At 38.8% G+C, this 25,119-nt stretch overlaps 1 protein-coding gene across 3 annotated transcripts in view; it reads left to right on the forward strand.

The window, feature by feature from the left end:
• NUP214 (nucleoporin 214) overlaps positions 1 to 25,119 on the forward strand; it is an 89,151-nt gene that overhangs the window by 31,049 nt on the left and 32,983 nt on the right. For 2 of the 3 annotated variants that reach the window (XM_069476972.1, XM_069476973.1), the window contains exons 18-27: positions 1,651 to 1,754; positions 2,641 to 2,823; positions 3,537 to 3,622; positions 3,723 to 3,806; positions 11,451 to 11,711; positions 12,548 to 12,706; positions 14,939 to 15,038; positions 19,066 to 19,141; positions 20,926 to 21,004; positions 24,675 to 24,759. In XM_069476972.1, the coding sequence (XP_069333073.1) occupies positions 1,651 to 1,754; positions 2,641 to 2,823; positions 3,537 to 3,622; positions 3,723 to 3,806; positions 11,451 to 11,711; positions 12,548 to 12,706; positions 14,939 to 15,038; positions 19,066 to 19,141; positions 20,926 to 21,004; positions 24,675 to 24,759 (1,217 nt within the window). Of the gene's footprint in view, positions 1 to 1,650; positions 1,755 to 2,640; positions 2,824 to 3,536; positions 3,623 to 3,722; positions 3,807 to 11,450; positions 11,712 to 12,547; positions 12,707 to 14,938; positions 15,039 to 19,065; positions 19,142 to 20,925; positions 21,005 to 24,668; positions 24,760 to 25,119 lie in introns of all 3 variants that reach the window. The other variant, XM_069476971.1, reaches the window with a different exon arrangement.

Genomic DNA, 25,119 nt, shown 5'->3' on the forward strand with positions numbered 1-25,119 from the left:
GAGTGACAGTGAAAAGGATGAACATGTAAATTTAATGTGGGATGTGTTGCTGTGGGACCACAGGTGAGGGAGCAGCTAAGCCACAGAAGAGAAGTATTTGGGGTTTTTTTGTTGTTGGTTTTTTGTTTTTTATTGAGACAGAGACTCGCTCTGTCATCTGGACTAGAGTGCCATGGTGTCAGCCTAGCTCATAGCAACGAACTCCTGGGCTCAAGTGATTCTCCTGCTTCAGCCTCTGGAGTAGTTGGGACTACAGGCACACACCATAACTCCTGGCTAATTTTTTTTTCTATTTTTTGTAGAGACAAGGTCTCACTCTTGCTCAGGCTGGTCTCAAACTCCTGACCTGAAGCAATCCTCCCACCTTGGCCTCCCAGAGTGCTAGGATTACAGGTGTGAGTCACCTTGCCTGGTTAAAAAGAAATATTTGTGATAGGCCTTAAAAGAAGAATTGAATTTTGCTGGTGGACACAGTTGGGAGGGCATTCAGAAGAAACAGCATCAGACAATGCAGAGGTGTGATCACATATGAAATGGTCAAAGGGAAGAACCCCTGTAGTCATCACGTATTGAGTAGAAATTTGTATTTGGCTACCAAGGTCACTGCTACTGCCCTTGAATTAGTTTGGCTCCTTTTAAATGATATTTTCCCCCTTTTCAGTTGGGACATAGACCCTTATCCATGAATAATTTTGAAAATACATTGAAACATAATGAGATCTTTATACATATGTAAAGATTTTTTCCTAGTGTGTAGCACTTTACCTTTATTTGTATACATTTTTAATTGAATGTTTCATCTTTTCAAATTTTTTTTTTTTTTTTAAGGACAGGATCTTGCTATGTTGCCCAGGCTGTAGTGCAGTAGCTGTTTACAGGCACGATCATAGTGCACTGTAGCCTGCAACTCCTGGGCTCAAGCGATCCTCCTGACTTATCCTCTCGAGTAGCCGGGACTACGGGCACATACCTCCATACCTGGCTCTATTTTTAATTTTTGAGAGTCAAATTACATAGCCAAGAAGGTTAACAATGGCCTAAAATTTAAAGATAATTATTGTAGGCCTAAAATAAGTTAAATAGTTAAGAATTTTAATAATGATAAATTTAGTTTTTAGTGCTTGTACTATTTTTTGTTTTTAAGAACAAATGAGTATTTCTCAATTGTTGGGATGACTTGTATGTTCTATTCTGTGAATAGATAGGTTCAGAATTATTTTCAACACTGTTTTGTAGGATAATTTTATCTATATTAGAGTTAATTTCATGGGTGGGAGAGCAAAAACTAAATGGATGTACTGTTTTAGTACCAGAATGCAGTGGAAAATTCCCAGACCATGTGGAGATATTTTACAGGAGCTGAAAAATGAGAACTAAGCAAGAACATTTGTTCCCCAGGGGCCCGAGGCAGACACACCCCTCCGTTTCCCTTTTCTTTGTACCACTTCCGTGTCACACCATTAAGTTAATTTTCTGTTTTTCATTTTAATTATAACATTTTAATGATTATATTAAAACCTTTTATGTTTTCTTTGTTCATTATGGTTCCCAATATAGAAATATTTCATAAGTATTTTGACTGTTTTGATAGATCTTATCCCAAGCTACCAGAAAAATGAGTCATTTGCCTTTTAATTTTTTTTCTTGTAGGAAATTCGGCGCCTTCATCAGTATGTCAAATTTGCTGTCCAAGATGTGAATGATGTTCTAGACTTGGAATGGGATCGGCATCTGGAACAAAAGAAAAAACAAAGGTGAGCGAGATCTCCCATCCACAGTGGATTGGAGTAGATAATTGCTGTTGCCTTTTTTAAAAAAAAGGCGATTTATGAGCAGGTATAAAAATCTCTACATATATTCATTCTTTTTGACATAGTCATTCTACTTCTAGTAATTTTTTCTGCAGAAATAACAAGTGATGCTCACAATAATTTACATAAAAGAATCTATATTCCAGCACAATTTATGATTGTGAAAAATTTCATTCAACCTAATTTTTTTTCTTACTACAGAATACTTTGTAACTATTGAATAGCATGCTCTCAAAAAAATTGTATTAAATTTATTTTCTTTGTTACATAAAATATATAATTATATCACAGTAATTATGCAATATATAAAATATAAAATAAGTAATAATAAGACAAAAATCTTAATTTGGAGGGTACGTAGAAAAGAGACTGGAAGTAAATAGATTTATCAAAATATTCAGTTATATCTGCAAGGTAGGATTAAGAGGAATTTTCCTTTATACTTTTTTGTATTGTATGTTTCAAATTTTCTTTTGAGAAAATATTTCTTATTAGTGTGGATCATTAAAAGGATGAGAGGAATGGTGGCAAAGGAACAGAAAAACTTTTCAGTCTAGTCTTTGATCCCTAGATATTTGGTTTTATGCCACATATTTTCTGGAAGGAATAGAATGCAATATGCTGTGAGAGCATGAAGTGCCCATAAAAATTTTGAAAAACAGATCAGCCCTAAAATACTAGATTTCTGAAATACCTACACTTGATTAATATGATTAGCCCTTTCTCCAGTTTATTGTTTTCACTGCTATTGTTGTAGTTTATTTTTATCGTAGGGGGTTCCTTTACTTAAACCGTTCACGTTTAATTCTTTTCTCATTGCTGTCAACAGGCACCTGCTCGTGCCAGAGCGAGAGACACTATTTAACACCCTCGCCAACAACCGGGAAATCATCAACCAGCAGAGGAAGCGGTTGAATCACCTGGTGGACAGTCTCCAGCAGCTCCGTCTTTATAACCAGACTTCCCCATGGGGCCTTCCCTCGGCTGGTCCTTCCCAGAGCAGCACTCACAGGTGTGCACATAACTGACGCTCAATAAAGATGGTTGAATAAATGCATGAATAAATATTTGGGGAGTGATGTGGGGCAATCTTAGAGTAGTTCAGATGTGGGTTTGAAAGTGACTGCTGTCTGTTACCTTTGTGATCCTGGTCAGGTTCTTCGCCCTCTCTGATCCTTTGTTCTTTTGCCTAAAAAACAAGAGTGATAATAGCTGCCCCGTGAGATTGTTGGGGTTAAATTAAGTCTACAAAGCACCTAGTACTGTGCCTGATGAAACAGGTGCTCAATGTATCACAGCAGGTACTATAGTAATAGTGTTGTTGTGTTACTGAAAATCAGTTGATAGGATCAGGCTGACTGACTTGTGTCTGAAGCCCAGATTTGCCGTTCTGCTTCAGTGTGGAGACTTTCATTCTCTGGCAAGTAGACCGTTTACCCTTAACACTACCAAGGTGACTTTGTGATTCTGCTTTTAGGCCAAATGTGTAGATTGTAATTGCCCTTTATACTGAGACTCCATAGTGGTGTGTTTGGTACAGAGGTGGTGTATAATACTGAGGTTGTGGTCTCCTTTTGGATTGAGTGTGTCAGTTGGTCAGCTGGCATATTTATCTATTGGGGATGCTCTCATCCCTTACATTTATGTTTAGAAGAATAGTATACCCCCACAGCCTCAGATCTCTCAGCTCCTAATCGGTCTGTACATAACGCAGTCCTGTTTCAGTTTTGACAGTGATCTTGAAAGCCTTCGCAATGCTTTGTTGAAAACCACCATAGAAACTCACACCAAACCTTTGCCCAGAGTACCAGGTAAATGCATCCTTCCCAGTCTTTTAGTTTTCTTTATTCTCTTCCAACTACTGACATCTTAAAAACCAAGTCTTACGCATTTATCGTGAATTTCTTACAGCTAAACTGTCCACCATGAAACAGGCACAACTGAGAAACTTCTTGGCAAAGAGAAAGACCCCACCAGTGAGATCCACTGCTCCAGGTAAAGGGAACTGGTCTTCAGTTTTTTAGCATAAACCATATAGTACATTGTGGTAGGGTACAGCGTGTGTGTTGATTTTTAATAGGGCATAAAGAAAATGTCCCCAGAATATGTTGTCAGTCTGGATAATCATATAAGAAACAGCTTATATGTATTAGATGAAGCAGTTCAAGATAGTTGTTTTGGCCTTTATACTATTTTTTCTGCAATGTTCAGGTTTTATAGCAATGATTCACAAGGGTTTAGGGTAGGCTGAGCTGGATCCTAGCCTCTGCCTTAGGCAGAGAAACATTACTTTTCGGATTTGTACAGGGTTTTGAGTAAGATTGCATTTGGAGAAAAGCCTTCTTTTCTTGAGATAGAAGAAAAAACTATTGAGTAGGCAATGATGGTTAAAAACACTTGCTGAAAAGCCATATAGCTGATGAAAAATTCCCTTTTTTGCCATTGACTATGTAGATAATTCCTCAATTTTCTTTTTAAGAATATTTGTTATAAACAACTTTAGGCATAACTTTGCTTTGTTTTCGTGCCCCTATTTGCATTTTTCTTTGAAATTCTGTTTTGAGTTAAAAAATTTCTTTTATGTCAACAACAAATGCCTTTTGGTAATTAAAATACCTGAAAGAAATTTAATCTTACTCTACCATGATTTATTAATTTTTCTGTAGTAATATAGGGCTAAATTAGGTAAGGAATAGTCATAAAGTGAATTTTTCAGTAACTTTTTGTTATCTAAGGAATACATTCTCTTGACAGATAACTGGGAAAAATATGGAAAAGTATAAAGTATGAAGTATATAGATTCTTTATGCTTTTCCATATTTTTCCACCCAGATACGGCCTTATGTTGTTTTGGTTTACTCCCAAACTTTTTTCCTTGTATGTGTAAATCTGGTGTTTTGAAAATGAGAATGAGGCCAGGTGTGGTGGCTCATTCCTGTAATCCCAGCACTTCTGGAGGCTGAGGTGGAGGGATCGCTTGAGCCCTGGAGTTCAAGGCTACGTGAGCTATAATTGAGCCACTGCACTCCAGCCTGGGTGAGAGAGTAAGACCCTGTCTCTAGAAAAAAAGAAAATGAGATTGGGATTATAACATTTATAGTTCTGTGTTCTGATTTTTTAAAAATTAAAAATGCATGAGTCCTTAACTATTTAAAAAATAAAAAACAGAAAATAAGTGTTGGCAAAGATATGGAGAAATTGGAACCCTTGTGTACTATTGGTAGGAATATGAAATGGTGCAGCCACTGTGGAGAAGTACAGTGGTTCCTCAAAAACTTAAAAATAGAATTACCATACGATCCAGCAATTCCATTTCTGGGTATATACGCTGAACAATTGAAAACAGAGTCTCAGATATTTGTATACCCACGTTCATAGCCAACAGGTAGAAGAAATGTGTCTGTTGAGGGATGAATGGATAAACAAAATGTGATCTGTCCACATAATGGAATATTATTCAGCATTAAAAAGGAAGGAATTTCTGACATACAATATAGGTGAACCTTGAGGACATTACGCTAAGTGAAATAAGCCAGTCACAAAAAGGGCAAATATTGTATTATTCTACTTATATGAGGTTCCTAAAGAAGTCAAATTCGTAGAGACAGAAAGGAGAATGGTGGCCACCTAGGGGAATGGAAGGGGGAATGGAGAGTTGTTTAGTGGGGACAGAGTTTTAATTTTGCAGGATTAAAATAGTTCTGAAGATGGATGGTGATGATGGTTGCACAACAGTGTGAATGTAGTTAATATAACTTAACTCTATATGCTTAAAAATGGTTAAAGTGGTAAATTTTATGTTATGTGTATTTTACCACATTCTTAAAAACTGGAAAAAAATTGAAAAATTAAAAAAATTATAAACCTTTCTTCTGCCTTCTGTTTTTAAATATTCTTTTAACACATGCCTCGTGTTGACTACACAATATTTCCTTGTATTAGAAGGCCGTAATTTACTTACTCAGTCCTTGTTAAGTGTTAATCTTGCTGCCAAGATTTTACTCAGAACATCTTTGTTCACAAATCCTTAACCCACATCTCTGATTATATCTTTATGATAGATTCCTTAGATGTGAGTTTTTTGTAATTTCTTCATACATTCAACAAATATTATTGCCTACTTTGTTTCAGACAGTGGTAAATAAGAGAAACATGATCTCTGCCCACATAAGACTTTCAGTTAAGAGGGTAATACAGACATTGGGCAGATAACTGCACATTATACTTACTTAATGTTAGGATATATGCTGGGAAGAATAAGAGCATATAAACATTTTCATTTGAAATTGTGAAATATAACACACATGTAGAAAAATGCATAAAACACAAATGTGTATGTGTGTAATCTATACCCAGGTTAGGAAACAGAACATAGCCATTTCCTTAGAAGCCCCTCTTTGCCTACCCCTGGTCTGCCTTCATCCCACAAGGTACCCTTATACAGACACATGTGAGAATTAGGTCTTCTGTGTTTTTTTATTTGATACTTTTTGTTATTTTGAAAAAAATTGAAACTTCCAAATGTAAGAATACAATAAACACTCAGTTACCTTTCATCAATATTTACTAGTTAATGTTTGCCACAATTGCTTTATTTTTTCTATCCCCCTTTATTGTAATTATTTTTGCTGAACTATCTGAGAATAAATTGAAGACAGGACCCTTTACCCATGTATCCTCTAAGAACAAGGACGTTCTCTTATATAATCACTATACAGTTATCAGATTCAGGAAATTTAATATGGATAGAATACTGTCATCTCATGTACAGTTGATATTCAGAGTTTGCCAGTTGTCTTATGTCTACGTTTACTTTTAAAAAAAAAAAAAACCTAGGCTTCAATCTAGGATTCTACATTGCATTAAGTTGTCATTCTCTTTAGCCTCCTTTTCTGTGCTTTCCTTCAGAGCTTTACTACTTAAGCATGCCTCCCCAAACACTATAATTTGTTTTTGCCTGTTTTTTCGGTAAATTCATTCATTTATTCTCTGGATCGTCTTCTCTTTTTCCACATCAGGTGTGTAAGATTCATCCATGCTGTTGCTTGTAGTTATTATTTATTTGTTTTTGTTGCTGTGAAGTATTTCATTATACAAATATGCTACACTCGTTTATCCATTCTTCTGTTATACATGTGCTGTTTTCAGTTTATGGCCATTATAAAGAAAGTGGTTCTGAACATTTCTGTGCATGTCTCTAGGAACACATGTTTACTTTGTTTGTTTCGTCACATAGCTAAGAGTGATACTGTTGGCTCATATTTTGTCCCTGTGCTCAGCTTTTGTAGATCCTGCCAGTTTTCCAAAGTGGTTGTACCAGTCTTTACTTTACCATCAGTGTGTGAGTAGTTCAGTTGTTCCACATCCTTGCCAAGCTTGATAGTGTCAGTCTTTTTTCTTTTAACTATTCTTTTCAGTAGTTCATTCCTTTTTATTGTTGAACAGTGTTCCATTGTATGGATTTACCATATTTTGCTTATACTGTATGGAATTTTTGTGTATGATATGAAACATGTCTTTTTTTGTATTTAGATATCTGATTGCCCCAACACTGTTTATTGAAAAGACTTTTTTCCCTGCTTAGCAGAGTCACCTTTATTGTAAATCAGTTATTCATGTGTGTATATTTTTTGGTCTCATATACTGATTAGAAAGTACTACTGCTACACTGTCTTAATTAACTAGTTAATATAAAATATGTCTCAGTACTGTTCTCTTGCTAGATTCTGGAGCTGTTCTGCCCAATAGGGTACTATATTTAAATTAAATTAAATTAAAAATTTAGTTTCACAATCCCAGAAGCCACAATCCCAGTAGCCACATTTCAAGTACTCAGGAGTCATATGTGACTAGTGGCTACTATAATAGTAAGCACAGATAAAGAACGTTTTATCATTACAGAATGCTCTGCAATGTAGAGCAGGGGTTGACAGACTTTTTCTTAAGGAGCCAGATAGAGAATATTTTAGGCCTGCAGGCCCTGTGGTTTCTTTTACACGTATCTAGTTCTGCCATTGTAATGGGAAAGCAGCCACAGTGTGTAAAGGTAGGGGCATGTCTGTGTTTCAGTAAAACTTTATTTATAAGAAGAGACAGCTGGCCCATGGTTGTAGTTTGCTGACCTCTGATCTAGAGTATTTAGGCTCTTCTTGGTGCTCTACATCTCCATGATAACATTTAGAGTTGTCTTGTTAAATTCTGCCTTCTGTATTTAGAGTAGTCAAAACCATAGAGACAGAAAGTAGAATGGTGGCTGCCAGGGGCTGGAGGAGGAGGCATGGGGAGCTAGGGTTTAATGCGGACAACTAAACACTGAAAAATGGTTAAGATGGTGCATTTTATGTAATGTGTATCTTACCACAAGAAAAAAGGGGGAAATTTTTTACCTCTCTCAGCCATCAAAGAAGAGTTGAGATTCTGATTGGGATTGCATTGAGTCTTCAGATCAACTTGGGAATTGACATTTGTATAGTGGTGACCTTTCAGTTCCTGAGCATGGTACACATTTGTTTATTTGGATCTTCTTTAATTTCTCTTAATGTTTTCTACACATGCACATCTTTTGTTAGATATACTGCTAAAAATTTAATATTTTGATGCTGTTATGTGATTTTCTTTATTCCTTAAATTTTGTTTTATGTTGGATATGGTGTATATTAATAGAAATACAGCTGATTTGTATATATTTACTTTGTAGCCAACAACCTGGCAAAACTTATCTATTCTAATAACATATCTGTAGCTATTTCTTGGACTTGTAGCTATGGAAACAATTATATTCTCCATAGATACTAACACTGATGTTTCTGCCTTTCCAGTCCTTTTCTTTTTCTTATCATATTATTTCATTGACTGGAACCTTCAGTGCCGAGTCCAGTAAAAATGGTGTGTGGATATCCTTGCCTTGATCTCAAAAGGAACACTTTTCATAGTTTTCCCTAAGATGTGAGGTTTGCTGCATCCCCTGAGATGATCATATGATATCTCTCCTCCCCCCCACCACACCCTGTGCTCATGTGACTTTCTGCCTTCCCTAATCTGAGCTACAGTAGAGCTTAAACAGAATAAGTTTCTGTATATTTCATGGCCTGTAATCCTAGCACATCGGGAGGCCAAGGCAGGAACATCGCTTGAGGCCAGGAGTTGGAGAACAGCCTGGGCAACATAGTGAGGTCCTGTCTCCACACACACACACACAAAATTAGTGGGGCATGGTAGCTCACACCTGTAGTCCAGCTACTTGGGAGGCTAAGGCAGGAGGATCACTTGAGCCCAGGAGTTTGAGGTTGCTGTGAGCTATGATCACGCCACTGTATTCTAGCCTGGGCGACAGAGTGAGTTTGTTTCATTGGGGCCCCCTTTCTAGCTGCATCCTTGATCATAGCAGGGAGTGGCACCCATCCACTGTGGAGGCAGCATCATTGAGATAATGAGAAGTCTGGGCTCTGAGCTTGTGCAAGTGAGCATGGCCATTGCATCTTTCAATTCGCCTCCCCCACAAGGCAAACGAGTGTCATCAGAAAGATAAAGGAAAGAAAGCGAGAGAACCCCCAGGTTATATTGGACCTTGGGAGTTAAACATAGTTATTCTACTTTCTCATTCTATCCAGTTCTTGAAGGTGGTATGATAATCTTAGTCATCTTTTGTTGTTACTAACTCTCAGGAACTAGGGTTTTAGAGAAATTATGGAGAGCAGTTGTGGCCTCAGGAGAATGTGGGGTTTGTATTAGTTTCCTGTGGTTGGTGTAATAAATTATCTCGAACTTAGTGGCTTAAAACAACACCTGTCTATCATCTCAGTTCTGTGAGTCGGAAGTCCAGACATAGTGTGGCTCAGCTGGCTCCTCTGCTCTGGGCCCACAGGCTGAAATCGTGGGGCTGGCTCAGCTGAGCTCTTATCTGGAGGCTCTGGGGAAGAGTCCACTTCCAGCCTCATTCAGGTTGTTGGCAGAATTCAGTTCCTTGCAGTTGTAGGGCTGAGGTCCTGGTTTCCTGGGTGTGTGCCCCTTGCCTCTTTCATCTTCAGGGTGACAGTGGCGCGTTGAATCCTCCTCATGCTTAATCTCTGCCTTCCTGGACTTGTGCCACAACCTCTCTGACTTCCTTTTTGCCTTTTAGGGCTCAAGGATTTTACATTGGGCTTACTTGGATAATCCAAAATAACTTCCCTGTGAAGCTTAACTGATTAGTAATCTTAATTATATCTGCAAAATCCCTTTTGCTGCCTAACATAACAAACATGGTTGCAGCACCAGGGGGCAAAATTCTGCCTGGCATAGGGTTCAGTCTTATATAGCAGAGTGATAAGAACATGGTCTTTAAAGTCAGTTACACATGTTTTTGAATTCTGGCTCTACTACTTACCAGCTTCATGACCTTGGTTAAATGACTTAACCTTCCTAAGCATCAACCATAATGCATGATTGTAATTTCTAATTTATAGGATAATTGTGAAGCTTAAATGGGATAATATATATAGGTGCTTTGCACAGCACCTGGTACCAAGTAAGTTCTCAATAAATGTTAACTGCAATTTTACTGGTGGAATTTCTGAGTGATCATACTGCATATTTATTTGTATCACAACTGTAGCACAGTGCTGTCCTGTAGAATTTTCCACAATGATGGAAATGTTCTGTGTCTGTGCTGTCTAACATAGTAGCCAGTAGCCACACGTGGCTATTGATTACTTGAAATATGTGGCTAGTGCAACTGAGAAATTGAATTTTTCGTTAATTTACTTTTAATTACTTTGAATTTAAATAGCCACATATGGCTAGTGGCTACCAAAATGGACATTGCAGCCCTAGCACATAGCATTATTTTTCTGTTGCATTTGTTTATATTACACTTACATTTATGACATTTTATGACAATAAAATCTTGCAGAATGATGTGCATACAGGACACACAAGTTAATAAATATTAGCAAAGTCATTTTAAAATAACTTGGGGAGGAAAAAGGGCTTGGTTTTCTGTTCAATTTTTGTTTTTCTAATATACAGAAAGTAACATGCATTCTGAAATTCATGCTAGAAAGTAACATGATATAAAGCCTTCATAATTTAAAGAAGGAAAAAAAAAACAGAAGGCCAGGATTAAGTTCAGTGTTGTTTGTTTATTTATTTTTTTTAAATCCTAATTGATCAAAAAGAATCATTAGATTTATCTGGAAATGTTTGAGACACTGAGGACTGAGGACATTCTCTTTTCCAGTTTGCATTAGGCCTGTCTTAGAAGTTTGTTGTTGGAAAGCGATGGTGGTGGTGTGACTGCTCACCCTGCCACGGAAGCTTGCCTGTTACTTTTCTGGTATGTTGTTTTTCTACTGGTGACAACTTCTGGTGAAGGCTCCAGGTCTCCTGCTTTGACACCAGCATTAATTCTGTCTCTCACTTTTTTCACATTCTTTTGTTTGACAGCCAAAACGTTCTCCACACAGCTCAGTTTTTCAAAGCCCCGTTTGAACAAAGACCCAAAACCATCTTTGTTCAAATTCGACAACAGCTGCTTCCACTTAAAATAAGTAACAATTAAATCATTTTACAAATTGGATATTTTTTTATTGACAGTGAAAATTATATAGCCTCTGGATTTCCTTTGAGTTGTCTAAGTTGTTTTGTTTGGCGCTTTTGTAGCCAGCCTGTCTCGGTCAGCCTTTCTGTCTCAGAGATATTATGAAGACTTGGATGAAGTCAGCTCAACGTCGTCTGTCTCCCAGTCTCTGGAGAATGAAGATGCCCGGCCATCCTGTAAAGATGAGGAGGCGGTGGTCCAGGTTCCTCGGCACGCCCCTGTGGTTCGCACTCCTTCCATCCAGCCCAGTCTCTTGCCGCAGGCGACTTTCTCTAAATCTCACGTGGGTCACGGTTCTTCACCTAGTGCGGTGGGAACTTCAAGTAAGTAAACAGTGAGAAAGGAAACTATCTGTTTCTCTGTTAGGTTTCTAACTAATAAAGGAACTGTAGCTAAGTTTTATACTATCACACCCAGTAAGGCTGTTGGTTCTGGCCCATTTCTGCTAATATTCCAGAAATTGGAAGACTGATTCAAAAGATGTGCGTTCCCCTTGCGAGCAGTTTGTAGGCCCTCGTGAGTAAGAGGAGACTCTCCAAGGTTATGCACTGTAACAGCTTTTCTGTTGAGTCCAGCTTGCGTTTTTTAAAACAGGTCTTTTTCAGGGGTGAAAGGGGGAGGCTGCTCGCCTCAGTGTAAAGCACATCCGCACTCATGCTTTTCAAATCCCAGTCATCTCAGCCGTGCTCACCAGCTCCAGTGCTCCTTGTCAGTATTGGCTCGCGACGTGGCCTGTATTGTGCTCTCACTCCTGCAGTGCAGTGTCAGGACTTTCCATCGGAGTGACTTATAGCAGAGAAAAATATGGACATGAGGTACTAGACTGAAGAGATTTTTGAAGAGAGGAGTTGAGGGAATTGACCTATATTGGTGTAAAAGTTAAATTTCAATCAATATGGGAAGAAATGCTCACGTAATGTATTTTATTAATAGCTAATAGTAGAGGTAGGCAGACCAATTGCATGTGCTGTCTTTGAAAGATACAGGTGTCACAGGTGTCAGCCTGTCAGTTTGCTGGAACTTTTCTATGTTATGCTTACACATTTTTAATTTTAGCATTTTCCTTACAACCTAACATTAGGAAGAATTTATCATTTTAACTTTTGTATGTTCCTCTTCTCTGACCTACTCTCTCACTTAATTTTTCTTTTCCCTTTAGTGTCTACATCTAGTAAAATTATTCCTCAAGGGGCTGATAGCACAATGCTTGCAACGAAAACTGTGAAACATGGCGCACCTAGTCCTTCTCATCCCGTCTCAGCTCCCCAGGCAGCTGCTGCTGCAGCACTCAGACGGCAGATGGCCAGTCAGGTGCCAGGTAAAAACTGTAGCCCCACAGCTATGCAGAGACTGATTATGAGCTGTCTGAGTCACAGGCCAGGACAGCAGGTGGTAAGAAACAACTGGCTCTCTTTGTTGCACTTCAGAAGAGAAGACTGATGGGATAGACCTCTCCTCTTTTGGGGGAGAGAGATCCAATAAGGCAGAGACTAGGTCTGAAATTTTTTTCCTTTTAAGGAAAGATACTAGATCTGCCCCATTTAGTTAAGTGGAAAATCAGCGATGGATTTGTTTTGTATTTGTTTTGTTTTATGAAGTTAATAATCCCTACTTTTGAATAATGTCTACTTTGAGCCCTAAAATTAATCTTTGAAGTTAAATCATCTAATAACATTAGAATTGTCTCATAGTATCTTAAGGATCCCAGCCACCCTGAGGGGTAGGTATTAGTGTGCCCATTTTGTATTTGAGTAACATAAGGTTCAAGGAGGTGAAGGTTACCAACCAGTAAGTGGCAGAACCCAGGCTCCAACCCTGTGCTGTTTCTATTTCAGTACAGCTTTTTCTTAACGCTGTAAATTTAGCCTTTACAGATGGGAACTCTAATAAGTTTATTAATGAACACTTATATTTTGTCAGTGGTTTGTTGTTTTCCAAAATTTTCTGCAATCTAGGTAGTTGGCCTCAGGGACTTTAGTTATCACTAGTTATCAATTTTATAAGTCAGTGCTTCTCAACCAGAGGCTGTCTGCTCTCCCCTCTCCCCTGAAACAGTTGGCAGTGTTGCTGGCATGTAGTGGGTAGAGGCCAGGAATTCTGCGAAAAAGTAAAAATAAAAAAATAAAATTCATAGGACACCCACAACAAAGGGTTATCTAGCCCCAAAATGTCAATAGTGCCAAGGTGGAGAAACTCAGATATAAGCCAAATATTTTTGTTTAAGCTGAGTAGAATTATTTTTTCAGTTTTATCACTGCTTAGAACACCTGTCAATTTAGAGTTCTTTTTAAAAGACTAAAACGTCATGGTGGTTTGATTTAGGCAAAAAAGAATTACCATTAAACAGTCATAAAAGAGTTTAAAGAAAAATTAAACTATTAAAAATATTAAATTTAGGTGATACTTATACCTAAAATATCAAAGAACAAAAAAACAAGGTAACTTTTTAATGTAACTTTGAGCTTTCTGAAAATAAAATTCTGGGGTGTTCTCTTTAAATATTACTTGGACCAAGCAGAATCTTCTCTTTAAATATTACTTGGACCAAGCAGAATCTTGGCATTGTGCTGAACAGGCCCGAAATCAAGCTGATTGAGTTGATTATTTGTAAACTTAAAGTCTGCCAGGACTTAGATTGGTCCACTCTCAGCAGGAGGTGGTGTGATCTCCTTTATCATGTCAGAAGCAAAAATTTCTAAGGTGTAGGCACCTTTATGAAAGACGAAATATGTGCATTCGTAGGCAGGATGTTCCTGGTCGTTTCTCTGAAGGAGGGAATAAAAGAGAGTCACCGTCATTCTGCCATACATATTTCACCTTTGCCAAAAATAAAGTTAGAAGATATCTAAGAGCTTTGTTCAGGTTTTCTTAATAGCTAATTATAGAATGTCAGTAAGTCTTTTGGAATACAATTTAAAATAAGACACAAAGAGAAGTAAAGGCTGATGAGATAAGTAAGATAGATAAGTGTCAAATATATGCCTATTGCCATTTCTGAATTCAGGCCTCTTGGCCTCTTTCCCCGTCCTTGTCCAAGCTCAATTTTCCACGTTTTATTCATTGTGCCTGCCTGTCTCACTAAGCCATGAGCACCTTTAGAGAAGAAACTATAGACACTTTTTATATTGTCAGCACCTAATACAGAGCCTGGCACTAATAAGCCCAAGGTGAGAGACAGAATGAATGAGAGACAGAAATCCTGAGTCTGAATGCTGTTAATCCTCTAGCTCTTGCTGCCCTTCTCTAAGGTGAGCCAACAAGGTGGCAGGTATCTCAGCCCTGCTGCAGAAGAGCTAGCCGAGGACTTCTTTTCCCCTGCACTGGTACATTTGATTAAATTGCAGGAAGCCTCATTCCATGACCCGTGTTAATGGAGTAGGCCAGGTGTTCCATTGAACACTGTGCTTCAGAACTACCTGGAGTACATTTCCTTTATATGATAAGGTTGCAATCTGCTCGAGTTCATGTCCTGATTATTCATTTATATATGGCTAGAATTTTGATCCTTTACTGGAATTAATATAGTTCTCTCTCTTCTCTATTTAAATAGCTGTAAGCACTTTGACTGAATCAACCTTGAAGAATGTCCCTCAAGTGGTAAATGTTCAGGAATTGAAGAATAATCCTACAACCCCCTCTGCAGCGATGGGGTATGTTTCAACTCTTCAGTGTGTTTCAGCCAGTAAATTCTTCTGTAATAGGTGACTACCTGTAGAGAGCAGTGTCGCTGCTTTCGGGGTCTGGCTGTTTCTCCCGCAGACCGTAGATTATGGGACGGGTGGACAGCTGAGCCTGCCTCTGCAGTGGAGTTCTCAGGAGATCGTCCTTTTCAACTCGCCAGTAACTGTTGCCTCGTAAACCTTTAAAGTCCATCTCAGTGCTGTATGTTCAGTTTGCTTTTTGCCGTGTGTAAGTCTATGTGTGGTACACATTAGGTGTATAGTTTGATTTTTTTTTTTTTCCTTTTTTTTTTTAATGCTCTTGGTATTCCAGATCGATAGTTCAGGTCTTGTGCAGACGGTTGATTCTGAAAACTGGGATCTGGAGGGTGATAGTCTCCTCTCTCACTTCCCCTCTCCAGGCATTTCTATTCTTTCAATTTCTTTCACCTTTTGTATGAAAAAAAAACAGTCTTGTAAAAGGCAGCAGCTGTTTGGAGACTCTAGCTCCTCTTTCATGCTGTATTTGAGGGCTAGATTATTGCTGCTGGAGCTCACTTGTCTTTAGTCCTCATCTTTGTTTAGGATTCAAGGTGCTGACTCTTTCCCATAAGTCTGGGCAGCGTGGTTCATGGAACATGCCTGTGCCCTGCTTTGCCCTGCGCATTTTGTGGCCACGATCCCTTTAGACCAGCCACCCTCTCCTGTGGAGTATGGAAGAGTTGAGGGATGTTTCCTCTGTCTGAACGTGGGGATCATTAGAACTAGTATCAAATTTCAGGGAGTTAGTGCCTGGTACCTGTCATTAGTCGAGTGGCAAAAAGTAGCCACAGACCTTGCATGCTACTCTCTGCCACCCCCACAGAGCAAATCTGCTCACCGTTCCCTTTGCACTTTGTTGAATGGCCTTCTTCACTGGTCTGTTGGCCTTCTGTTTTTTCCATGTCGGTCCATTTATCAACACTGCCTGTTCTAGGAATTTTTTGGTTATCTCAGGGCCATACTAACAGCCAGAAAACAAGCTTTCCCACTTTCCTATCTTGGAGTGACCTCAGAGTCTTGGTATGCTGTGTAGACCAAGATGGTATTTGTGGTTGTTGCAGACTTTTCAAGGGAAGGAACTATGCATTAGTGTTTGGGAATTGTAGCCAGATTCCCAGCATAGGGAAGGCAGGGAAAAGCCACTGAAAGGCAGAATATTACGTAAGACGGGAAAATCTAGCATATGGTAAAAGAAGTATGGTCTGGTATTTCTGAGATCCTTTAGCCATTAACCATGTATGAGGAGCAGCTTTTGGAGATTTCACTTTATCTTCTCTCAAGCTTTGTTTCCCTCAAATGGTTCATCTGACTTGATCTTTGATAAGAGCTTTGTTTAAGGAGTAATTTTGAGTTTACTCTTTTTCTGGCAAGAAAAATAGACAAAAGAATTAGAAAGGAATCTTGAAGAAACATTCTTTTCCATTCTTCACAGAATTGGACTCTGGTATAATTATTTAACTTTTATGCCTAGTATGGTGCCTGAAACATAGTTCATTTTTAATAACCATTTATTGAATAATATGTAAACTGTAAACATAATTGGTAAATGAAAATTGGTATTTGCCGCTTCTCCCCATAGGAAAGATTGACAGAGAATATGTTCATTATAAAGCAACTTACTTTCAGATTCTTTTAAACAATAGTTTCCTAAGTATATTTAGGTATTTAATTTTGCATTTAGTATTTTCTGAGTGGTATCTTACAGAAGAGTTTTTATAGGATGAGCATACATATTTCTGCTGTTGGTATATCTTATGTTCACTGGCTTCCTCCGTTTTCTGTTCATTGACCGATCATCCTGTTCTGCAGAGGAGTGTTAATCTGGAGCCAGACTCCTCTGCGGCGTTCCATGGCCTGATTCAGCAGATTCTGTTCTGAGCAGGATACTGCCTGGTTGTTAGGGATACAGTAGTGAATAAGACATACCAAGTCCATGCTGTCACTGCACTTGGATTGTAGCAGGAAGACAGGCCGGAAACTACCAATTACACAAGGTTGTTTGGTTGCAATATGGTGGGTTCCATGAAGACAAGGTACTGAGGAAGCCTGTAACTAGGCAGCCCGGTCAAGACTGGGCGTGGGAAGGAGCTTGGAGAGGAAAAGAGGTTTTGGCTGAAAATGACCAGAAATTGCTAGGTAGAGAGTGGCAAGAAGAGTGTTCTGGACAGTGGTCTGGGAAAGAACAGGGCATGTGTGAGGTGAAGTTGAGAGAAGGCCTGAATGGCTCCAGTCCTGGTAGGAAGGAAGTGGAAAATGAAGAAAATGGGGCCAAATGAGGTTAGAAGACCTGGGATTTTTGGGTTTTGTTCATTTGTTTTTACCAGAACACACCGAACACATTCTTTTTAGAAATTTTCTGTTCATTCATTTTTCAACAAATACTTAATGAGTATTTACTATATGCCACATGCTGTTCTAGGTGCTAGAAATAAAGCAGTTAACAAAACAGACCAAAACAAAAAAGCCTTGCCCCAGTCATGGAGGACAAACAATAAGTGAAATAAATAAGTAAAATGTGTAATATGTTAGATGATGATGATAGGTGTGATGGAGAAAATTAAAGCAGAGGAAGGGTTTGGGGAGTGTTGTCTGGATGTGGGTTACAACTTTATGTAGGGTGGCAGGGAAGGCCCTCCCCAGGAAGGTGATATGTGAGTGAAGACCAAAAGGCCAGAGGGAGTCTCATGAATATCTGAGGGGAGAAAGCTCAAAGCCCAGGGCCTATAACGGGAGAATGCCTGGCAAGTTCAAGAAAGAGCCAGCAGGCCCCTGAGGGCCAGAGCAGAGGGACCAGGAGGGAGAGCACTGGTAGGTGAGGTCAGGGGATATGTTGAGTCCCTGCTTTCAGTTCTTATGGGTTTGTATTTAGGAAGGGAAAATTGCCGGATCACATAGTGATTCTGTGTTTAGCTTTTTAAACTAAACATAGGTCATACTGTTTTATAAAGCTGCCATCGCTGGGTGCAGTGACTCAAACCTATAATCCAAGCATTTGGGAAGACTGAGGTGGGAGGATCACTAGAGGCCAGGAGTTTAAGATAAGCCTAGGAGGCCAGGCGGGTGTCTCACGCCTGTAATCCTAGCACTCTGGGAGGCCAAGGAGGGTGGATCGTTTGAGCTCAGGAGTTCGAGACCAGCCTGAGCAAGAGCAAGACCCCGTCTCTACTAAAAATAGAAAGAAATTATATGGACGGCTAAAAATCTATATAGAAAAAATTAGCCGGGCGTGGTGGCACATGCCTGTAGTCCCAGCTACTGGGGAGGCTGAGGCAGGAGGATCACTTGAGCCCAGGAGTTAGAGGTTGCTGTGAGCTAGGCTGACACCACGGCACTCTAGCCTAGGCAACAGAGCCAGACTCTGTCTCAAAAAAAAAAAAGAAAGAAAGAAAAATATCTAGTTCTGAATAGTTAGAAATTTTTTTTTCTTAAGATTACAGGAAGGAAGGAAGGAAGTTTAAAGGTCACTGCTTTGACTTTGATGCTAAAAAACATACATTTCATTTTTAAAATTTATTTAATTTTTTTTTTTTGGACAGAGTCTTACTCTGTTGCCCTGGGTAGAGTGCAGCAGCATCATCATAGCTCACTGCAACCTCAAACTCCTGGCTCAAGTGATCCTCCTGCCTCAGTCTCCCAGGTAGCTGGGACTACAGGCATGAGCCACCACACCCAGCTAATTTTTGCTATTTTTAGTAGAGACAGTTTCTCACTCTTTCTCAGGCTGGTCTTGAACTCCTGAGCTCAAGCAATCCTCCTGCCTCGGCCTCCCAAAGTGCTAGGATTATAGGCACTGCGCCCAGCCTAAAAATTTATTCTTCAATCAAAAAACTGTCAGATGAGTTTGGTTGGGGTCCCAGACTCATTTGTATTCTATCTAAATTGGTATCATTTATTAGACAGAAAATTGGCCCAAAGATGAATGTGATTTTTACCGAGTCATGGCTTTCTCTGAGTGTACACTTTATGTGTTTTCCAGTTCGTCAGTGCCATACTCTGCAGCCAAAACACCTCACCCGGTGTTAACCCCAGTGGCTGCTAACCAAGCCAAACAGGTAACTCATTGATTTTTACTTTAACATTCATGTAGTGTCTGTCTTTGTAATTGAAAACTCTACTGTTCTAAATCCTGACTTTGTTTAAATGAACCATAAATCTAATAAAGATGTGTGATCCTTTCCCCACGATTTATGCCAGTCTTGACACGGTTATTAAGCTGAACGGCCAGTCAGGACCTGATATTGTCTTCATAGGCCATTTCACATTCTGTATCTAGAAGTCTTGGGTCATAATTCTAATACCATACATTGTATGAGGAATTTTGATTTGCATTTTACTTTCATTTAACATTCTCTCAGTTAATCCATACAACAGCCACGTGCCGTAGGTAGGACAGATGTTTAGATACGTCTCACTGGTGTAAGAAGCCTAGGCTTGACGCTAATAATGCACGTTCACCACAGTTAGTAAATGGTGGGACAAGAGCTGAGACTCAAGGCTTCTGACTTCTTGTCCACTGCAGTTTTCACTACACTGTTCAGTGTCATTGTTGGAGGGATAGGTTATTTTATTTTCTCCTGCAAACCCTATTTTTCCAAATTTCCATGTTTTCAGTGATGTTATGTCTAGCTTCAGGCTTTTGCCTAGTAAACATTGTCACCTACAAAAATAAATTCTATTGCAAACAGTTAAATAAATGAGAAGAAAATAATAGGGGATGGCTGGAAGGTAGATCGAGCTATCTCTGAAGCTTTTCCTAAGAAATCTGCTGCTGCTCTTATCTCTCTCTCTGAGATAAGTAACTTTAGTCTGTGTTTGGGATCGGAGTTTGAGACTAAACATAACATCAGAACTAGGCTATTGTGAGTTCTCAAATGTCTGTATTCCTTAGTTTACCATGACTTTAAAATGGCATTTAAGCATTAAACATTGGATCTTTCTTCTGGAGGTTTTCATGTTCACAGAGGAAGACACATGGTAAGGCATAAATCGTGACAAATTAGTGAAGGAACATTGACTAGAGATGGATAAATTGAACAGTTTTGCATTTAACCTTATTGTAAGTTCATTGAGAGCTAGAATCATTTTATTCATTTTCTCATTCATTAATTCATCTACCAAGTATTCAGTTGTCTTTTATGGGCACTAGGAAAATAGCCATGAACTAGGCAGTCATGACTCTGCCTTCTTGGACCTTGCAGAATATTTCCATTTCCATCCTCTAAAGTGATCTTTAAACAAGTGATTGACTTAAATTGAAACTTTCTTTTACTTTTCTTTTTTTTTCTTTCTTTTTTTTTTTTTTTTTGAGACAGAGTCTCACTCTGTTGCCCGGGCTAGAGTGAGTGCCGTGGCGTCAGCCTAGCTCACAGCAACCTCAAACTCCTGGGCTTAAGCGATCCTACTGCCTCAGCCTCCCGAGTAGCTGGGACTACAGGCATGCACCACCATGCCCGGCTAATTTTTTGTATATATATATTTTAGTTGTCCATATAATTTCTTTCTATTTTTAGTAGAGACGGGGTCTCACTCTTGCTCAGGCTGGTCTTGAACTCCTGACCTCGAGCGATCCACCCGCCTCGGCCTCCCAGAGTGCTAGGATTACAGGCGTGAGCCACCGCGCCCGGCCTTTTTTTCTTTCTTTCCTTCCTTTCCTTCCTTTCTTCCTTTCTCTCCCTCCTGCCTTCCTTCCTTCTTTCCTTTTTTGTAATTAAGCTAAAAAAAGTGTTTGTACTTGCTTACTTGAAATTGTATTTTTAAATTTACATTTTATATGTTCCTTTATTGCAAAGGATGGTTAGTGGTTTAACATAAACATTTTGCTTGTATTCTGTTATAGGGGCCTCTAATAAATTCCCTAAAGCCATCTGGGCCCACACCAGCATCCAGTCAATTGTCATCTGGTGATAAAGCTTCAGGTCAGTTTCATTTTTGTTTTTCTGAAAACAAGTAGAAGAAGCATTCCACAATAGAGTTTATCATTCTAGATCACACAGGCAGTTGATGTAGGAAATCAGGTACAGAGATCATATTTGAAAGGCCTCAGCTAATGAAGAATTTCTGGAAAATTAGTATACCCTTCAGCAACTATGTAGACTTCTGAAATTTTGAGGTTAGTTTGAAAAACTTTAGGGCAATAGGAGAAAAACCTTAGTGTAAATTCTTTTCCTAAAAACTAGCAAGAGTATTGTCTTCTCCCGGCTTGCTGGATAGTCAGAGTTTAGAGAGGAGTGGATCAGAATGTTGAACTCTATTTTTTCTGCTAAAAGGAATTAAAAATTCTGTTGGTTCACAGTGACAATTCAGAAGTGGATAAGATATAGAAAGTAAAACAAATTTGTTTCAGTATAAGATCTCAGAGTAGACACATTAAGTCAATATTATAAGGTTTTATGGCATCACATGCTTTCCCAGCACTCACTCAAGCATAATTCTTCTTAATTAGCTTTCCCCAACATCTGATCAAACATTTTCCCAAGCCAACTTGAAGCAGAAGGTTTTTATTTATAACCTAAGTTTCATGTCAGTCTTCCTCAGTGCCCCCTTTTGTTGGCTGCTTTTTCATAGCCCACCTAGTTTGGCCTGTATCGCTTCCCACTCCAGGGGTCTTGTGCTGCCTGCAGTCCTGCACTTTCACCACATTCTGGACTCTGGATTTTATTTTGGTTCATGCTCTCAAGTGGGTCTTCAAGCAAATTCTGTTAGAAACCCTGAACTTGACACATTAGCAGCCTACTTCCCATAATCTCTACTCAGTCATGCAGTCATTCTAACTGTTCTCGGTAATCCAGAGCTTTCTAATTGGGTATTGCATTTATCTTCAGTGCAATATTCCTTGCACTCAGAAGAAAGCTATTATTGTGTAAGTCAAAGTTGTATTCTAGAATTTAGATTGATGCAGAACCGCCATTGGTATCATGTATGCCTCACATGAGAAGGAGGTATATAGCACTTCTCAACTGGGGCCTACAGCTTTATGTTAAAAAGAAAATTTTAGTGAAATTGTCAAAGACTTTTGAATCATTTAGGATTCAAATTGAGACATTTGGCTGGGCGCAGCTTGCGCCTATAATCCTGCACTCTGGGAAGCCGAGGTGGGAGGATCACTTGAGCTTAGGAGTTTGAGACCAGCCTGAGCAAGAGCAAGACCCCATCTCTACCAAAAATAGAAAAATTAGCTGGACGTTGTGGTGTATACCTGCAGTCCAAGCTACTTAGGAAGCTGAGGCCAGAGAATCACATGAGCCCAGGAGTTGGAGGTTGCAGTGAGCTATGATGATGCCACTGCACTTTAACTGGGGCAACAGAGTGAGACTCTGTCTCAAAAAAAAAAATTGCAAAATTTGTTTCTATTTTTGACTAATATTTTAGATCTTACTCAAGCAATGCTCCTGCATCAGCCTCCAGAGTAGCAGGGACTACAGGTACACACCACTGTGCCTGGCTAATTATTCTATTTTTGTAGAGATGGGGTCTCACTATGTAGCTCATTCTGGTCTTGAACTCCTGGCCTCAAGTGATCCTGCCACCTCGGCCTCCCAAAGTGCTAGGACTACAGGTATGAGCCACTTGAGCCTGGCCAGAAATTTTTCAGAGATCATATATCCTAAGATTTTTCAAGGACTTTATTGGGTAGTTTCCTTTTTTTTTTTTTCCTGTTATTAATGAGAAACAAAGTTTAATCCTTTTTTTTTTTTTTTTTTATTCATCTTATTGTTATGGGGGATACAGAATTGCAGGTTACATACGTTGCCCATGTACCGCCTTTCCCCCCAAGTCAGAGCTCCAGGCGTGTCTGTTCCCCAGGTCGTGTGCGTTGCACCATCATGTAGGTATCTATCCCTCCCTTCCCCACCCCCCCTTCCCGAGTCAGCACCTTCAAGCGTTACCATTCCCCAAACGGTGCGCAATGCACTCATTGTGTAGGCATACCCCCATCCCCTCCCCCACCCCCCACCTCAGCCTGAACATCACCTAAATACACATCTGGGAACGACACCAATCGGATATTGGGTAGTTTTTTGTCACTGTTAATCAAGGAAACCTAAGGGATTTTGCTTCATGCACATCTTAGGCAAGTAGTGTGACTTGCAAAGAAATTTCTAAAATTCACCATTCAGTGATGATCATGAATCACTCTCTTTGATTGCTAGGTGTTTACTTCTGTTTTTACTTGCTGGATAGTCAAGGTTTAGAAAAGAACTTTTGGTAGGAAAACTTCTCTGAAAATTAGTATTTAAGAGATTGCAAAAAGTTTCTTTTTAAGAAAAGCATTTCTAAAACCGCTATAGAATAGTTCTCCTATTAATTAATAATGACAGTACCTTCATTGTGTTTCTGATTGTAAAACTATTATATGTCCACAAAAAGGTCTATGGTGTAGATATATAATGGAAAAAGTGAAAGCTGCCCTATAAATTCCATGTTCCAGAGAAAATAATTTCATGTGTATCTCTTAAGATTACTTCATTGTTGTTGTTGTTGTTGTTTTAAAAAAGACATATCCTATATCTGCTGATTTTTGTAACCTGTTTTCCCTTCTCCACCCCTATTAAAATGAATGTCTTGGTCCAGCTTTAATACATCTGCCTTATTCATTTTAATGGCTGCCTATGACTTCATTAAGTAGTTGCGCCTGTTAAGTTTTACTAGTACCCTGCTGATAGTTTAGGTTGTTTCTGATTTTTCAAGATCATAAGCAAGGCTGCATTGAACATCCTTGTACATACTACCTTGTGTTCTAGGACTTGTAAGAATATCTTTATTAACATCTATCCTATATTCATTTAAGGAGAAAGTACTTTTTTCTTATTGTTGTTTGGTTTTGTTTGGTTTGGGATTTAAAAATGTAGTTTTCCTATTCTCCTACCCTTTTTAAAGTAGAGCAATAGGGAAAAGATGGAAAATTATACCCCAAACTATTAGTAAATATAGTGCAATTGAACATGGGGAAGATGTGGGGTACACTTTTAACTTTCTCCATGTCTCTATATTATAACAATCATGTCTTAACCTCTGTAACTTAAAAAAAAGAAGAAAAGAAAACTTAATGTGTTAAATACCAAAAACTCTATAGAAAATGCAGAAATGTATATAGAAGTAAATAGGCAGCCTTAAAGCCACAACTCAGAAATGTTTAGCTTATTAACCTATTTCTTTTTGAATTTTTTTCCTCCAGCATGTATTAATTTCAAATAATTTTAAAGCTACATATATACAGTTTTTTAATATTTTTGGCATATCTTCACATTATAAGCATTTTTCCATACCACTGAAACCAATAAGAATATACTTTTAAAATTTTAAGTTTAAACTGCCCTAGAATTATTTTGGTATCTTTTCTGGAAAGGAGTGTGTGGCATGCCTTAGATTGGAATTAACATTGACAGAGCCAAAGAGCAAGTTCAGAGACCCTGAGCATACATTAGGCAACATGCTCACTCCCCTTGGCACCTGACCTGTCACAGAATGCACGTGAGGTCCACAAAACTAAAGCTGTGGCTCTGAGCTGCAGGGAGTTACAAACTGCAAGTGTTTCTAACTGACTTTTTATAATGTTCTTATCGTTTTCTGTGATTTCAGGGCCAGGGACAGCCAAGATAGAAACAACAGTGACTTCAACCCCATCTGCTGCTGGACAGTTCAGCAAGCCTTTCTCATTTTCTCCATCAGGGTCAGTAATTAATTTAAGTTTTGTGGCAAATTGCTTCAACCTGTAGATAGCTTCCCCAAATCTTAAAATCATAGATAGGTTTATATGCTTCTTAAATGTGCCTGAACCCAAAGTTCTTATCACTGCAGTAATATATCTGATGATAGTGGCAGTAACTTAATGTTCTAATGTAAATCTATTTCCCCTTTGTGGTTCAAGTTTATATTAATACGTGTGTTATTACATATTTATTTGTTTTTTATTGTAAGCCTTGTGTTCTTTGGGTAGTGGGTCTGTTAAATTCTATGGTTTAGCTTGACACACTAAGATATTTTCATTCTGACACCATTTGGGGGCTAGATGTGACAATTAAATTGGCTT

The sequence above is a fragment of the Eulemur rufifrons genome, chromosome 7, assembly GCF_041146395.1.
Source record: "Eulemur rufifrons isolate Redbay chromosome 7, OSU_ERuf_1, whole genome shotgun sequence".
NCBI classification, from domain to species: Eukaryota; Metazoa; Chordata; class Mammalia; order Primates; family Lemuridae; genus Eulemur; species Eulemur rufifrons.